This window comes from Equus caballus, chromosome 6 (genome assembly GCF_041296265.1).
Source record: "Equus caballus isolate H_3958 breed thoroughbred chromosome 6, TB-T2T, whole genome shotgun sequence".
In the NCBI taxonomy this organism is placed as follows: domain Eukaryota; kingdom Metazoa; phylum Chordata; class Mammalia; order Perissodactyla; family Equidae; genus Equus; species Equus caballus.
The window spans coordinates 11618835-11636426 of record NC_091689.1 but is presented as its reverse complement, the minus strand read 5'-3'; the positions used below and the strand labels follow the sequence as shown (position 1 = coordinate 11636426).

Sequence of the window (17592 nt, the reverse complement as noted above, 5' to 3'; positions counted from 1 at the left end):
AGATAGCACAGGGAAAGAAATCGTAAGAAATGCAAGTACCTGGTGGAATAAATCATCTTCCATCACAGTGGAGTCTAAAATTGTCCTTCTCTTCTAGGAAATCCTTATGTAATAACAATAGAGCTCACGTAATTATTTATTCATTCATTCAATAGCTATTATGTGCTTTTATTTTCAATTGGTCATTACATACCAAGAAATAAACTAGGATGGAGCAAGAATAAGATACAGTCTCTGTCTATTAAACAAAAATAGCTTTATTGTTTTTGTCAACAAGTCAGGCTCACCATTAAAAAAGGCATTTCAGGGCCCTTTGCCCATAACCTCTCCCTTCAACATACACATAAATCTTACAACCAATGGCACCATACTGTACAAGTGGTTTTGTAATCTGCTTTTTTTCATTGACAAAATGTCAGACACATCTTTTCCTGATTAGAGAACTACATTATTTTAATGACTGTATGACATTCCGCACTATGGGAATATTGTGCTTTACTTAACTAGATCTGATTGATGGGCATTTATAGAGCACTTGTACCTGCTAAGCACCATTATGAATACTCTACATGTATGAACGACCTCAGACGGTAGTTAACAGCAACTCCGTGAAGGATGCACTATTATTACCCTAGTCTTACAGAAGAGCATAGAGAGGTTAACTAACCTGACCAAGGTTATATAGTTGGTAAGAGACTAAACTGAGATTTAAAACCAAGCAGTCTGACTTCAGAATCCATGCTTTTAGTAACCTTTCTATACTACTCTCCAGCATGTTCATTAATGCAATCATATGCTTTAGGGTGAACTCCTAGAAACGGGCTAGGAGCCTAGAAGGCTAGGAATGTATACTGTAGACCTTAAGACATTCTACAAAATGCCCTTCAAAAACCTTACACTGATGGATTATCCATACTTTTAAAATAGTCATGCTTGCTTGGTAGGTGTGAGATCTAGAAACTCACTGCCAAGCTGCCCCAGTGGCTACACTGACTTAGTGCACACCGTGGGCAGGTGGACATGGCGGGCATCTGGTTAAGGGCCATGGGAGGAAATGACACAAAGAATTCTATACCCAGCAAAAATATCCTTCAAAAATGAAAGTGAAATAAAAACATTTCAAAAACCCCCTCACAAAAATGGGGAGTTTATTACCAGCAGAACTATGCTAACAGAAATACTAAATGCAGTGATTTAGGCAGAAGGAATGAGATGCCAGACAGAACAACAGAACCGCAGGAAGGAATGAGACGCAATGGAAAGGATAAACATATGGATAGACCTAAACGTGCCTTAATTATAAAACAATACAAATCAGTTCTCGTGGCCTTGAAAATATATGTAGAATTAAATTTCACTTAAAAACTCACTCTTGCAAGGAAGTGGTCAAAGTACTAATTGGCATGATTCTCATAAATCAAAGGATACATGTTGCAATCTCTTGGGAAACCACCAAAAGAAGAGCAAAGACTTTATACCAAGCTAACAGAAGAGGGGAAAATGGGAGAGTTAAAATACTCGATTAGTATAAAAGAAGGCAAAAAAGAGAGGAAGAGGAACAGGTAGGGAAATGATAAAGAGCAATATGATAGATTTAAACCCAAATACGTCAGATTACATGATCTCATAGTAGACTAAATATACCAATTAAAAGGCAAAATTGTCAAACTAAATTAAAAAACAAAAATCCAACTATATATTGCTCACAAGAAACACAATGCAGATCTGTGGATACAGAGAAGTTGAAAGTAAAAGGGTAGAAAAATGCTTTGCAAATGCTAAGCAAAAGAAAGTTAGTGTTGCTATATTCATATTAGACAAAGCGGGCTTTAGAAACATGACCAGAGACGAAGAAGGACATTTCATAATGATAAAAGGGCAGGGAGATGACAATTTGAAAACTGCATGTACCAAATTTTAAAACTCTATATACCAAATAACACATGCTTCAAAATATGTCAAAATATGTGAAGAAAAACCTGACAGAACTAAAAGGAGAAACAGACAAAACCAGAATCGTAGCAAGAGACTTTTACATACCTCTGTCAGTAACTCAGAGAATGAGTTAGAAATAAAATCAGTAAGGATATAGAAGATTGAAAAGCACAATTAAAAAAATGACCTGACATATAAAACAGTGTAGGCAATAATTACACAAAATACATGGAACATTTAGAAAAATTAACCATACGCTGGGAAAGAAAGCAAATCCTAACAAATTTCAAGAAAAGGAAATCATAGAGAGTATCGTCTCTGACTACAGGGAAATGAGGCTAGAAATAAATTTCAAAACGATAATTAGAAAGTTCCCAAATATTTGGAAATTTAAGTAATACACTTGTAAGCAACTCATAGGTGAAATGAAAGAATATGAAACGGGGCTGAAGGTACTCATCAGAGAAAAAATCAAAGCACAGTGGGCTACTGCTACACATCAGCTAAAATGAAAATGACTGACTTCAGCAAGTGCTGACAAGGATGTCAAGAGTTGGAAATCTCACACTTTACTGCTGGGAGATCAAATTGGTAGAACTCTTCAGAAAACACAACAGTATATCCTAAAGCTGTACACATCTTAGGACCCAGGAATTTAACTTCTGCTTCCATACGCAACAGTAAATTGTACCTCTGTGCTCTAAAAGGCACGTAAAAGAAAGTTCAGAGCAGCACCATTTGTAATAGTGTCAAACTGGAAAAAACCCCACATCCATCAGTAATAGAAGGGATAAATAAAATGTGATATAGTCACATAATTTAATACTACACAAGAATAAAAATTAATGAACTAAAGCTACTTACAACAACATCGGTGAATATCACAAACAAAATAGTAGGTAAAAGAAGTCCACTGCAGAAGAATGGATACTGTATAATCCCATTTATGAGAAGTTCAACTATAGTAGGGTGTCAGAGATCTGGGCAGTGGGTACCTTGGGGGAGATGCAGAGTAGGGAGCATGAGGGGACTTCAGAGGTACTGGTCACTCTATATTTACAATAATCTGGGTGGTGATTACTTGGGTGTGTTTACTTATCTCTCCTTCTCCTCTAGGCACTACTTACACGCCTATATCCAAGAACCAGGTACCACGGTCTCAGTGTATGAAACTCTCAAGTCTATTAGGAACTATGGAACTTCCTTCTCTATGCCTGGCTAGATCATCCTCCATTTACTAAATGAAATGTGTGAAGCAAGAAGCAGTACGTCTGCAGATACTCTTGCCAGGAGCCTTCCTCCTCTCCAAAGAACTGGTCCTTCAAAGAATGCCAAGCCTTCAGGCTGCTGACCACTGCTCCACGGTCCCTTCCACATCAAGACCCCTGTCACATTCAACTCCGGGAGTTCTAGAAGCTCAAAATGGAGCATCCATACTTGCATGGTATTTGCTGTTCCGTGACATCTTCTATAAAATTTTTCACACATTAAAGTTTATTCTTACATGCAAAACCCAATAATGTTGAAAAAAAGTATTCGATGTATGATCTGGCCTGGTCTCCTTTGGTAAATGCAATATTCAGACTAATAGATGAATCTTGTCAAATCTGACTCAATAAAGTACGAAGAAATAAAAGAGAAAAAATAGATTTATGAACAGATAACAGATGATACCATAGCAATCCACCTGACATTTACTGTGCACTTACTGTCAGGAACTTTCCTGGGGACTGTGGAGAAAATAAGATTCTTAGCCTCAAGAGACTCACACCTAATGGAATGAACAGACATGAATATACCCAACCATATGCCTATATCGCAGCCTACACTTGCTGCTAATAAAGTGATACTGCAAGATGCAAGATCTTAAAATGCAAGATGACCTAAGGGACTTTGAATGAAAATCTCTTAATCATCCTTTTATCTACTGAAATAGAAGTATTTGTACTTAACATTAAAAGAAACAAATGTCAGGAAATTCACATTCTTGTCTTTTCTGTTGGTCAAATGTACTTACAGTTTTCCCTAGGACGCCCACCTCTGGAAATTATCCCAAGCAGAGTTTCCCATAATACACTTAGAAGAAACTAGCCAATGATGGGAAAAGGGACGCACGGGAAATGGAAGTGTGTTTTGGCAAGTGTGATGGCTGGTCATCTGGCAGCCTGTGTCTAGTCCTACCACCCGCTGAACTTGAGATGTGGGAAAGATAAAGACTACACTCCCTTGGTTCCTTTGGAAACCAGGCTCCACCAGTTAGATGCACTCTTGCAGAATTTGGAAGGTGGAAAGGAAGTGGAAGTCACCTTCCTCCTGCTGTTTCTGTGATCCAGCAAAATCAATAGCAAGATTCCAGTATCTAGGCACCAGCTCTTAGTTTTCTAGAAGCACCTAAGGCTGTCACAGTGGCTAGACTCAGGCCAGTTCAGTTGGTGAGTGCCGAGAGGTGGAGATCGTGAGGGTGGTGATGGCAATGTCACCAACAGCTCTTTGACCTCTGGGTGGCAGCAATAGCAATGGTCTCTCTCTGCTCATCAAGCCCTTCTAACATTTTGTAAGCACCACATTCTCAGTATTAAATTCCACTTTTTGCTTAAAATACCTGGAGTGGTTTCTATTTTCTGCTCCAATATAGAGCCTTGTTTTTTAAAATAAAATTCTATTATTGAATTGGCATTTACCAAGCATCTGTCAATAAATGTCAGGGAGGAGGCGGGCCAGAAATACACAAAGCAGCATAAAGAAATCAATTTGAAATTCAGAAATTTCCATAGGAATAATAAGGAGGTGGTATGGGATACTTATACTGCATTTTGAAGTAAGTACTTGGAATTTCCTTGACTTGGAAATGACCTAAGATATGGAAAAAACCTGTGTCCACAGACGGATGAATGAATAGAGAAACTGGTACACACACACACGAATATTTCTCAGCCATAAAAAAAAGAATGAAATCTTGGGGCTGGATGGTGTTGTAGGGGTCAAGTTTGCATGCTCGGCCCGGGGTTTGCAGGTTCTGATTCTGATCCCGATCCCGATCCCGGGCATGGACGTAGCACCACTTATCAAGCCACGCTGTGGCAGCATCCCACACAAAATAGAGGAAGATTGGCACAGCTGTTAGCTCAGCGACAATCTTGCCCAAGCAGAAAGAGGAAGATTGGCAACAGATGTTAGCTCAGGGCCCATCTTCCTCATCAAAAAAAAAAAAAATGAAATCTTGTCATTTAAGACAACGTGGATGGACCTCAGGGGCATTACGCTAAGTGAAATAAGCCAGGAAGAGAAAGACAAATACTGTATGAGATCTCTTATATGTGGAATCTAAAAAATTTATATATATATAAAACTAAGCTCATAGATACAGAGAACAGACTGGTGGTTGCCAGAGGCAGGAGGTGAGGTATGGGAGAAATAGGTGAATTGTTTTTTTCAGTTTAAATAAATTGAATTTAAAAAAACAGAATTCCCTTGCCTGTTTTAAATGGGATAGAGCCTTGGTGAGCAAAGTTAACCGGTTTCTTTGATTCCAAATGTTTAAGAATCTTGATATACCACTGCATATTGGGTTGAGGAGGGGCAGCAGATTTGTGACAAAGTGCTTAAGGAATCCTTTCATTCTCACCTAAGAATCTCACGGGATGGCTCTTTCATGGAACATTCTGCAAAATGCAAGAGAGAGGAGTACCCTGCTTTTTTTCACTCAAGGATATATCGTAACAGATTTCTGTGTCACGAAAATTTTAATTGGAGTCTCTTTAGCCTTTATTCCTCCCCCTCCCTCCCTCCCTCTCTCTGCCTTTCTCTCATATTTAGGAATATAATTTAATTTTAAATTTACATACACTAAAGTTCACTGTTTTGGTTTACAGTTCTACGAGTTTTGACAAATGCATAGACTCGAGTAACAACCACAATCATGAGGATACAGAATGATGGCATCATCACAAAATCTCTCTCCTGCTGCTCCTTCACAGACAAGTCACCCCCAACTCTGGAACCACTCATCTTCTCTCCATCATTATGGTTTTGCCTTTCCCAGGTGTCTTATAAATTGATCCTACAATATTTGCCTTTAAGGCTGGCTTCTTTCACTTAGCATAACACATATGAGAAGCATCCAAGATGTTGCATGTGACAACAGTTTGCTCCCATTATTGCTGAGTATAGTCCGTTGTATAGACGTTCCAAGGTTTGTTTATCCATTCACTGATTGAAGGGCATCGGGGTTATTTCCAGTTTTTACAAATTATGAATAAAAATGCTATATCAATAAATATTTAATTGTATAACGTTAAGTAGCTAACTACTGATCCATATCTTGATAAACAACTAATTTAGTGGGGCAATTCCTTATTGTTGCATGTTAAATTGTTTTCCGTGTTGCACTATTTTAAATAACACTACAACCTTATTTAAATGCCTGTATGGATTTGTTCAAGTATTCTTTAAGATAAGTTCCTAGAAAGAATTCCTAGGTGAAAAAGTATGCATCACGTATTTTACTCCTTTTGATACATATTACATCAAAACTTCCCCTTATAAGAATATCCCATTACTCAACCCTTTATCAACATTGATTGGTATCTTTTTATTTTATTTTTTTACCAACTTTACAGGGAAAAGTTTTAAAATGACATCTCACTTTTTTTTCTTTTGGTGAGGAAGATTGGCTCTGGGCTAAAATCTGTTGCCAATCTTCCTCTTTTTGCTTGAGGAAGACTGTCACTGAGCTAACATCTATGCCAATTTTCCTCTATTTTGTATGTGGGACCTGTCTCAGCATGGCTTGATGAGAGGTGTGTAGGTCTGTGCCCAGGATCCAATCCCGTGAACCCTGAAGCCCTGAAGAGGAGCGCTCAAACTTAACCACTATGGCTCTGGGCTGGCCCCCACATCTCACTTTTATTCATACTTCTTTTATTACATCTCTGTAAATACCTGTGGAATTGTTTCCTTATATTTGCTAGACATTTTTATTTCTTCTTTTGGGAATTGCCTGTTCTTGCCTATGGGTATGTTGGGTATTTGACTCATTATGTTATATTAATCCTTTGTCTATCACATATTAAATTTATGTTTTTAACAGTGACTTTCAATTCCTTTTATATATAGAAGTTTTTAAAAAATATATATGTAGTCAACTCTTTTAATCTTTTGTAGATTATACATTTAACACTATGCCTAGAAAGGTCTTTTTCTATTTTAAGCTTACGTAAATATTCACCTATATTTTCTTTCTAATTTTTCCAAATGGTTTTGCAGACACCATGAAGAATATAGGGGGCTTCCTGGCCAAGGCAGACAAAGCCGCCTGGCCCCTGGCACATTGGATTTGCTTCTGCCTTCATGGCATTGAACTACTGGTATTAAATATGTAGGACTCTTCTTTTCTAAGGGGCACATCTGCCTTCTGAAGAAGGTGAGTCTTTTATTGAACTAGATTGAATTTTTTTCTGATGATTGGATTTGATTTAGAAATAAGGCTTTATTCGCAGGTTTCAGTAGTTGCTGGGGAATCACAGCCAATCATTTCATCTATTAGTAGGACAAGCTGCTAATAACTTAGAGAGTTGCAATGAAAATAAAGCACAAATGCATGCCAATAATTCTCAGAATGGCATAGCAATGGTGAGGCTTATGGCAGAAATTTCTGTATGTATTTTCCTAAGGAGCCAAAGAATCATGTTAAAAAATCATGGAAATAAATGGAAAGTCTGATTCATTTTACAAAAGTTGATTTCACGACAAATTTTGAAGATAGTGCTTTTTCCATTAAGAGAGGCGTGTGATTATAAGCTTATAGAAAAACTTTACCCTTCCAGGAAACTATAACACACTATATAATCCAAAAAGCATGTATCTGGGGCCGGCCCCGTGGCCGAGTGTTTAAGTTTGCGCGCTCTGCTCCCGAGGCCCAGGGTTTCACCAGTTTGAATCCTGGGCGTGGACATGACACCCCTCATCCAGCCATGCTGAGGCGGCATCCCACATGCCACAACTAGGAGGACCCACAACTGAAAAAATACACAACTATGTACCAGGGGGGCTTTGGGAGAAAAAGCAAAAATAAAATCTTAAAAAAAAAAAAAAAAAAAGCACGTATCTAATAAAAAAAAGAACCATATGGAGACTGGCTTCTATGGAAGGTTTACTCAATCCCTTATTCTTATTTTACCAGTAACTGGGACTCGCCTAGAACACAAATACAACACCCAGTTGTGCTAGAGCTCAAATTTGTACCTTTCCTTGAATGTGGTTGTTTTGTATTTATTTGGGCAAGGTGGATGCATTCTCAATACAATCTAGACTCTAAGCATTTACCCGAGCTCTCTCTACGGCGATCTGGGATACAAGTGGCATTTTTGTGTCTTTCTCACTAAGGTAAACTACCTGCTTCTCCACAGCCACCTTGCCTGTCCAACTCAGACCCAATGGACCATCTCTGCAACTGCAGGCCTAGCCCATTTGGCTTGGCTGCCTAGCGAAGAGCCTCAGAGAGTTTTGGTCTTCCCTGCTCAGTGAGGCTGATTGCCAGTTAATTATCACGCTCCCTCAGGTCTGACAAAACGCTACAATGGAGCATCTTCTGAGGCCCCAGGTCACAGAATGTTAGAGGCCAACCAGTTTCTATTGCAGTGGGGAGAATATAAGTGGCTTCCCGTCTGAGGCAAACTGGCCCAGTGCCGGGCTGTGGTTACTTCAGCCCTTTAGATTGTGGCTCATTGTTTTGGAGGAACCTCTGACCTCTGCATAATTCTGATGCTTTGACCAACTTTGTGCATCTTCTGTGGTTGCAGGCAAGGCTCACTCTAGCTCCCCTCCTAGATTTAGGACATTTCCAGTAGCCTATTCATCCGACACTTTCGGAAAAGATGTGCCCCATCTGGTTTTTGTTTTTTATCTTTTTGGTAATAAGACTTAATCTTCCAGCAGCTCTCATGAGTTATTTCCTGTATACATCACACAGTTAAGGATTGAATCATACACTTAAGCCCCAATAGTGTACATTAATGAGATTGAAATTAGAGGTAAGTTTCATTTTTAAAAAACTGAATTTAATAAGTATAAGGCTTACTTATTTCTTGAGAATTATTCTGATAGTGTTTAAGAAAAACAATCAGATCAAGACACAATCCGGTAAGATGCACTGTCAACATTATGACTACAACTGCCCTATTACGCCCCAATTGTGGCTTTTTGGACAGTGTTGAGATAGGAGATAAAAAATTAATTTGCCTGTGTTTGTTGTTAGGAATACATACCACAAGCAGTTCTTGCTGGAAATTGTGTTAAGCCCTAATTTTGATTCAACTAAAACAGGAGCACAAAATGCCTTCAGTTTCCCTTCACGGAACCCTAACAAATGGCTGTCTGCACGCCTATGGTGGTTAACTAATAACGATGTATTTTGCTTAAAAAAGAAACACAACTTTAAAAGCAAGAGAGGATGAACATTTTACTATGAGTACTTACTACTTTTAAAACCAGAAACAATTCTCAATTTTTATAAAAGGGGTAAAAATACTTCTCTCCAAGGTAAAGAGAAAACAGTGAGCACATTAAGATGGTGACTGATGCTCAGAAACACAATCAAATCCCCTTTTTATCTCAGCAGCTAACCATCCCACGGGGTACACAGAAAGCAAGGCTTGGAAGGGTGCAGTTTATATCACAATTAGCTGTCTTCTCCATATTAAATCAGGCAGTTGGAAGCAAGTTTTTTTTTTAAGTGGTTTCAAAGAACTTGAGAAAACATACCACAAATGCTCTAGTCCAAAGCCAGAATACAGTTTTGTATGGTCCACAGACAATTTAATATTTGAGAAGCCTTTTCAACATTCTCCAACTCCAACCAAAACTAAAGCAATACTTAGGAAAAAAAATAAATGAGTGAGGCCAGCATCGTGACATCGCAGTTAACTTTGTGTGTTCTGCTTCAGCAGTCCGGGGTTCACGGGTTCATGGGTTCAGATCCTGCACATGGATCTATGGATCACTCATTAAGCCACGCTGAGATGGGATCCCACATACAAAATGATGGAAGATAGACATCGATGTTAGCACAGCGACAATCTTCCTCAAGCAAAAAGAGGAAGATTGGCAACAGATGTTAGCTCAGGGCCAATCTTTCTCACCAAAAAAAGGTATAAAAATAAATAAATAAATAAACAAATAAAATCTAATATCTATCTAATTATCTACAGGCCAAACAATTTAGGGACAATAAAATAGAGCAGCATTTCGCTTAATTCAAGTTCAAAATAATGGGTCAACCATTTACTAATCTAACAACAACAAAAATTCTGGCTAATTTTACTATCAATAGTAAAATTTTACCGTTACTTTTACTGTTTATTGCTACAAATTTACTATTAATAGTAAAATTAAGGATGATTGCTTTATTAGTCAAAAGACTTAAAAATCAACTCTGTATAAGTTGATTAATTTCTTGTATCACACAGTATGATCAGCCTTCTTAGACTTGCTCTCATCTTTCTTTCCCCACAAACACAAATATAATGTCCAGGTGTTGTGTCTTTGAAAGAGCGGGAAAAATGCAATGATGTCAGTGTAGAAAGGATATCACCGGGGTTTGGTCTGCTCTCCTCTTCTGGTAACTGACCCATTTTATTTTCGGGCATTGCCCCTCTCATATGCCAATCCTAATCCTAATCCTCACACTAACCCTTGCTGCCAATCACAGCCCCTCCTCACACAGGCTGGCTCCTGACCCAGCTGCTCCAAACACAGTCCTCAGCACCCCTTGGACAGTATTTGGCGCAGCAATGGGCTCATGATCCAGCACAGGCCCATTAGAGACCTTTCTTGAAATTCTCCCCACTGGAATCCTTTCAGGAGAGACACAGAAAGAAATTAAGCCCAGAGCTCCCTGAGTCCAGTCTCAGAGAGAAGGCAGCCTAAGGCCATGGATCCACCATACAGAGACAAGCTTGGGAAAGATGGGGAGACTTCCAATGAAGGTATACACCTGGGGTCCCACTCTCCCAATGACCACCTGCACCTCTGTCCTTTCCACCCTGTGGTTATAAAAACCAATAAATTTCCCCTTAAGCTCAAGTGAGTTTGAGTTGGTGTCTGTTATTTGCATTCAAGGAGTCCTGACACACACAGATGGTAAGTGCTTCAGTTTGGTCATTCTCAATGGTGGTGAACTTATTGGGTCATCTTCCTAGTCCTTGTTCCTGGGCATTGCATTTGCAGCCCACAGGGTGGCTTCAGGGATCCTGTTTCTTTTCTGTGACCCTGTCCCCCTGCCAAGGCTCACTGGTCCAATGGCAGCACCTAGTCCAACCAAAGTTTCATCTCTGGAAGTTCAAGTTTTGATCTGAGAGAGGAGTCGTCTGGAGCTGGATTCTGTGAACAGTGGCACTCTAAGGGGAGAGGAAGACACTCTCAGTGCCACCCTCACTCTGGCCCTTCCTAACGCTTAGTTGCTTGACCTCATCCATGTTGGATTACATGAGCTGTCCCAGTCTTTCCAAGACATTTGATCTTTTCTTCTTTTTTCCCCTCCTTCGGCTGGCTGCAACTGATTTACTCTTCAAGAGAACATGAAATCATACACCAAAAAATTGTTCCTGTAAATCATCAGTTAGGATGCTTTTTGTTACAGGAAGTGTAAGACTTCAGTAAAACTCAGCTTGAACACTGAGCCTAGACGTATGGTGGCCCCAGCTGTGGTACAATCAGCAGCTCAAGAATGTTATCAGGGCCCCTGTGTTTTATTTTCGTGTTTTCCCATAAAGAGTGCTGACTTCTCTCAAAGGTCGGTTCCCCCAGGGTCCCCAGGTGGCTGCCGCTCGCTGTGTGGCTGTGTCGTCATTCACATCCACCAGGAGATGCAGAAACTTCTCCTCCGAGCATGAAACAGCATACTCAGATTTGGAAATAGTATCCCGGCAGTGGTGTGAGAACAGCTCTGAGACATCTTTACGAGTCAGACTTAATTCAGCTTGGTGACTACCTAGCTGACGGGGTGTGGGAAGGGAGGAGTTAGGGCATCGTGGTTGATAGAGACGCCCTTCTCTGAGGTGGGACCAGAGCTGGTTTGGCAGGACAGTGACACCACATGAGGTTCAGTGCCTCCCCTTGCTTCACTTGGGCCTGCCCAGGAGTCAGCTGGAGCCTGTCCCGGAAGCCTTGACGTCACAGCAAACCATTCACCGCTGACAAGGAGTGATTTCTTAATGGGCAAGATAAGCAAATTACTGCTCTCATGAATTGCTCTTCCTCTTCATGCACAGAGAACCATTTACAGAAAGCAGACAGCCACCAGGATGACTCACATGTTATGAGCATACCAGCTGCGTGCAATTTGTGCAGCTCATGATGTAGACACAGTGGGTGCCTGCACAGCATCTGTCTCCACCTTCCTTCCACCTTCCAACTTTAGTTTTGTTCAGGCCCATGCCAATGCCCAGCTCTAAGGGATAATTAGTCTAATTAATGGCTCTCAACCCTGACTGTACATTAAAATCAACTGAGGAGCTCTAAAAAAAACACCAATATTTATACATACATATATACATATATATATATATATATATATGGGTCTCACACATTGGTGTTTATATATATATATATTATTGTGGTAAAAAACACATAACATAAAATTTACCATCATAACTATTTTAAACTGGACAGTTCAGTGGTATTAAGTATATTCACAATGTCGTGCAACCATCACCACCATCCATCTCCAGGACTTTTTAACCATCCCAAACTAAAACTCTGTACCCATTAAACAATCACTTCCCATTCCACCTCCCCTTAGCCCCCGGCGACCACCATTCTACTTTCTGCCTCTATGAATTCGACCACTCTAAGGACTTCATATAAGTGGAATCATACAATATTTGTCCTTTTGTGATGAGTTTATTTCACTCAGCTTGATGTCTTCAAGGTTCATCCATGTTGTGGCATGTGTCAGAATTTCTTTCCTTTTTTAAGGCTGAATAATATTCCACCCAATGTATGTATCACATGTGGTTTACCCCTTCATCCACTGATGGATACTCGATTGCTTCCACTTTTTGGCTATTGTGAATAATGCTGCTGCTATGAATATGGGTGTTGCAATATCCCCAGAGATCTTTTTTAAAAGCTTTCCATGGGATTTGCATAAGCAGCCAAGGTTGACAAGGTTAGTACATTAGGGAAGTCCCCGGGTTGGGAGGGGCCCAGGGGAGAGGCACGTCACCTTAGTTGGCCCAACCCAGCTATTCCAGGCTAAGTATAGTCCTCATCATATCCAGCAATCAGCAGCCTACACATCCATATCCATCGATAAACTCAGAGACCCAGGAGGGTGAGGTAGGTTTTGTTTATCTCAGTATCTCAGGCTTGGATCCAGCTCCAAGCCTAGCACCCTGCAGGAGCTTATTAAGTTGCTGCTGAACAAAGGAGACTGCCAATCCATAACTTAACTCTATCCTACTATTAAAACCAACTGTTCCCTTTTGCTACTAGAAATTATGTACCATCGTACCTGGGCTGTAACTCCGGCCCTGGAGCCTGACTTGGACCTGGTCCTGAGTCAGGGTCTAAGAGCTTTACGAAATGAAATTACACGTGTAGAAGCAGCCCTGGGCAGTGATGGTGGGACAGGATGGGGGTGGGAGGAATAGCTGCCACGGCCCCTGTTCCAGTTTCTTCTTGGACAGATGCTCCAAGAAGAGTGGCTATGCCCACTCCTTGCCTCTGAATGACAGGCCTGAAGGATCTTCCCCACAACTACCCACTTCCCCGTCTCCATCACCCACTTTAAAGAGAAAAGAAAGAAAAGTAGCTGTCTTTTTCCTGAGGTGGGTTTTCTGTGCCCTCTCTTCCTGTCTGCAGCTCCACATTCTCGTGTTTACTTTGGTTTTAAGTTCAATCTGAGTTCCCAAGATCACTTTTATCAAAACCAATGGAAATTAAAAAGCAGCCCCAGATACAAGAAAGACCAAAACACCCGAGAAAGATCTGCTTGATTCCTTATTTAAGTCTGTGGACGTATTCAGAGAGAAGCTCTTTATAATGCCAAGGAATGGCACAGAAAATTGAGAATGTCCACCTCTCCTTTTCCTCTTTTCTCTTAGAAGCCACCAGACACACTGTATGATGGGACAGGGACAGCAGGGACCTTGGTAGGTAGGACGATAAGCCTGGCTCCTAATTGCTCCTGTAGCATTTTCAAGATCTAGGAGTCAGGGCCAGGAGGAGGGTGGGGCAGAGGCAGGTCATGCAAATGCAGAGGCACAGCTGGCCTTCATTTAAAATTCAGATATTTCGTTCATCACGGAAAATTTCTGCATTAACTTTGCCTCTTTGAACTCTGGCATCAAAATCCTTTATCTTGATTCCTGAGTTGTTGGGTGCCCCTTCAATTTCATGCCTCACTTGCCTCACCCTAGGCCTGGCCCTGACTCCAGCAGGTTGCCCTCAGTGCCTCTCTGCTCTCCTTTGAGTTACGGTTTGCCTTTTTAAGAGGAAAGCATGATGCTGCCCTCTGAGTCTTGTGCAGACACAAGCCCCCTTTTTTGGGGTTTACTTCCTCCCACTCCTGTGCCTCTGACCATTTTGACAAACTCTCCCCCTCAATCTGTTCACCTCCACTGCGTCTGCCCTGCCACCCGCTTCCTGCCACCTTTCCCACAATATCCAACACCAGGCAGTAGGAAGAGAAACAAGAGGGCCAGTGAAGGGTGGCCTTTCCCCCAGGGACCCTCTGCTAATGCCACTTTTGAGCTTCATCTGGAGAGGAACACAATTGGCAAGGGCCTATTCCTTTTTAGAGAAATCTTTCTTGCACCAATTATGACAATAAATAGTGTCCTATGGTATACCATGGCCAGCCTTGTGCTCTGAAACTTCAAGGACACAGAATTCTGAGATAATTTAATTCTGTGCTAACCATGGCAGCCCTGGAAAAAATACCTAATATGGTGAAAGGGTAGACGGACCTTTAAATGCAGGTGTGTCTCTGCGCTCATCATGCCCCCCAGCCTAGAACAGTATGGACGGAAGAGAGCCCATGATTCCGGACTCTTCTGACATGACGGGACCCTTACCCTGCAAGGGCAGCTGAGACCCCTGAATTTCAGGCCCATCTCTGTGAGGGCCTAAGTGGGCAAGTGAGTGCACGCACTCACATCCTTGACCCTAGGTGTTTTCCTCCACTGCTTGCTGCATCCTCAGTAAACCAACATGAAAATAAATGACCGTCACCATCCTTGCCCATCTTCAAAGTCACATGCGTCTAGCCCAGCTCAGACTCCTTGATATTATCTTAATGATTCATTACTATCATTATGCATGTGCCATAAAATAATAATTACTTAACTCATTGGCCTGATGGGAAATATAATTACATATGCAAGAAGCTTTATAAAAAATATAGCGTGAAGAACACACTGACACACTGGCTATAACACTATTCAGGCAATCACCCCAAGACCTGCCCAGGAAGGCTTACCAGGACCGTGTGCATCCCGGTGTAGAGTCTGCTGAGACACACCAAGGTGGAAAACACCACAGCCACGATTAGTCCCCAAACAAAGGGATACTGCGGGGGGGAGAAAAGAACACAAGGAAATTAGACCATGCTCAGACGTATGCAATTTGATGCCGTAGGAGGGAATAGGAGTACTGATCCCATAACTGCTAGTCTCAATCTCGGATTCCCTAGACCAGCATCTGATGACCTAAAACCATTTGAAAAATGGGAAACTGAGGAAAGAGAAGGGGAAGATAGGAATACAGTTCTGGGAGGAAGTTTCACAGCACCTTGACATGCAAATAAGACAAGCGAGAGCTTGACTTTAAGACTGTGACCGCAACCATTGTTCTGATAGTTTTACTGGAGTAAATAATTTTTTATTTCTACCTAGTCTTAGATTGAAACTTACGAAGGATACAATATTGAGCGAGCGGCGAGGTGGACGGACAGTGCTATAATCTGGAAGTGCACCCAGCTATTTCTCCTCACGTGCCACAGTGACACAGCTTAGCAACAACTGCCTACCTGAGGAAGCCCAGGGATGATGGGCCCAAGCTAAGACTGGGCATCTTTATGTACGGATATCAGGGTAAAAGTCCAGATTTCACTAAACCTCAACATTTGCTGGTGGGTAATAAAAGCAACTGGAGAACTCTGGCTAATCGAGTCATATAAGGAACACACAAATATTCTGCTTATGAACTAGATGTAGAGATGCAACCCACGTGCTTCAAGGACTAATGTCTGTGGTCTTCCATGGTGATAAGACTAAAGATGACGGAGAACTGTCTATATCATTCAAAGTACTTTACAGTCACTCTCTCATTTAATCTTCACACAACCCTATGAAGGAGGTTCTATTATGAGCTCCATTCTGCAAATGAGGAAACACTCAACCTCAGTAATAAGTTACATTAGTATTGAACTCGGCACAGAGATGCTTTCCTGTCAATCATCCCAATTGATCCTCACAATAGGAGCTGGGGCTCAGAGACGTGGAAGGACTTGCCCAAGGTCACACAGCCAGCAAGTGACAGAGTCAGAACCAGAAGCCACACCTTCCGAGTCCCGGTCCAGTGTGTTCATGTAACATGTGAGTACAAAAACACATGGTTGTGCATCTTTCCTTGAAGTTTATCATTAATGGGGGGGAGGGGGGTCTCAATTTTAATTGAAAAAAGTGTTTAATTGAACAATTAATGAGTCAATACATTCAGAAGTTAAAGAGTTTGGGCATTAGCCTGAACACAGATGAATATAAATAAACCCATAGTTAGAGCTATTTATGAGCAATAATCTAAATAGCTAAGTATATTTATCATTAAAAATTAAATAGGAAAGAAATCCATAACGACTCAGGCCTTATGATGCTGGGCCCATACATCCTTCTGAGGCAGATGACACTGGGTATGACAAAGCTCAGAAGTCTGCATTAAAGTCACTCAGACAGTACTGGGGAGCACAGGACTTTTTGATCCTGGCAGGACATTTAAATAAGTTCTGACAAAAGATTATGCCTAGCTGGATTTATTCCTTATACCTGTCCCTTGCCCACCTAGGAATGTCTGACCCCAGGTGACCTGGTAGAGGACAGCAGAGGTAAAGCCAGGACCCAACACTCCTCTTGTCTCCTTCCAACTGTCTCAGCCTGACTCCTCTATTTCTGTACCATCTGGGTACAGAAGGTCCCTGAGCTTCTGGGGAAAAAGAGCAGGGCGAAACAACACTGTCATTTACATACCAAACTGCTACATTTAAGGAAACCTAAATTTTCCAATGGGTACAAGGTAAAATTTGTGAAATTAAACACAAAATTAGAACAGGACTTCTCAGATAGGAGAAACAAAACTTCATTGTAGTAACAATATAACTTTTAAAAGGTCTGACTATAATTGGCATCTAAGCTGATATTCATTAAGTGAAGGTTTTCTATTTTCAATATTTATTAATCTCCTGTCATTTAGACAGTTTTCTAGAAAACATGGAGCCCTTATTTCTAATGGTTCCAACCAGGGGCATCCATAGGGGCTACTTTAGTGCCCAGACTCTTTTCTGCTCTGGGTGCTATGGAGTCTAGCAGAAGGATTTGCTGGAATCATCTCAGCCCTGGGGGATCATTTACTAGGATCATAAACTCCTTGAGTCTGTTGCAG

At 41.0% G+C, this 17592-nt stretch overlaps 1 protein-coding gene across 2 annotated transcripts in view; it reads right to left on the bottom strand.

Annotated features, from left to right (window-relative positions):
* SGPP2 (sphingosine-1-phosphate phosphatase 2) overlaps positions 1–17592 on the bottom strand; it is a 122879-nt gene that overhangs the window by 17802 nt on the left and 87485 nt on the right. For both annotated transcript variants that reach the window (XM_001493041.5, XM_023642421.2), the window contains one exon: positions 15416–15505. In XM_001493041.5, coding sequence (XP_001493091.1) covers positions 15416–15505 — 90 coding nt within the window. The remainder of the gene's footprint in view (positions 1–15415; positions 15506–17592) is intronic.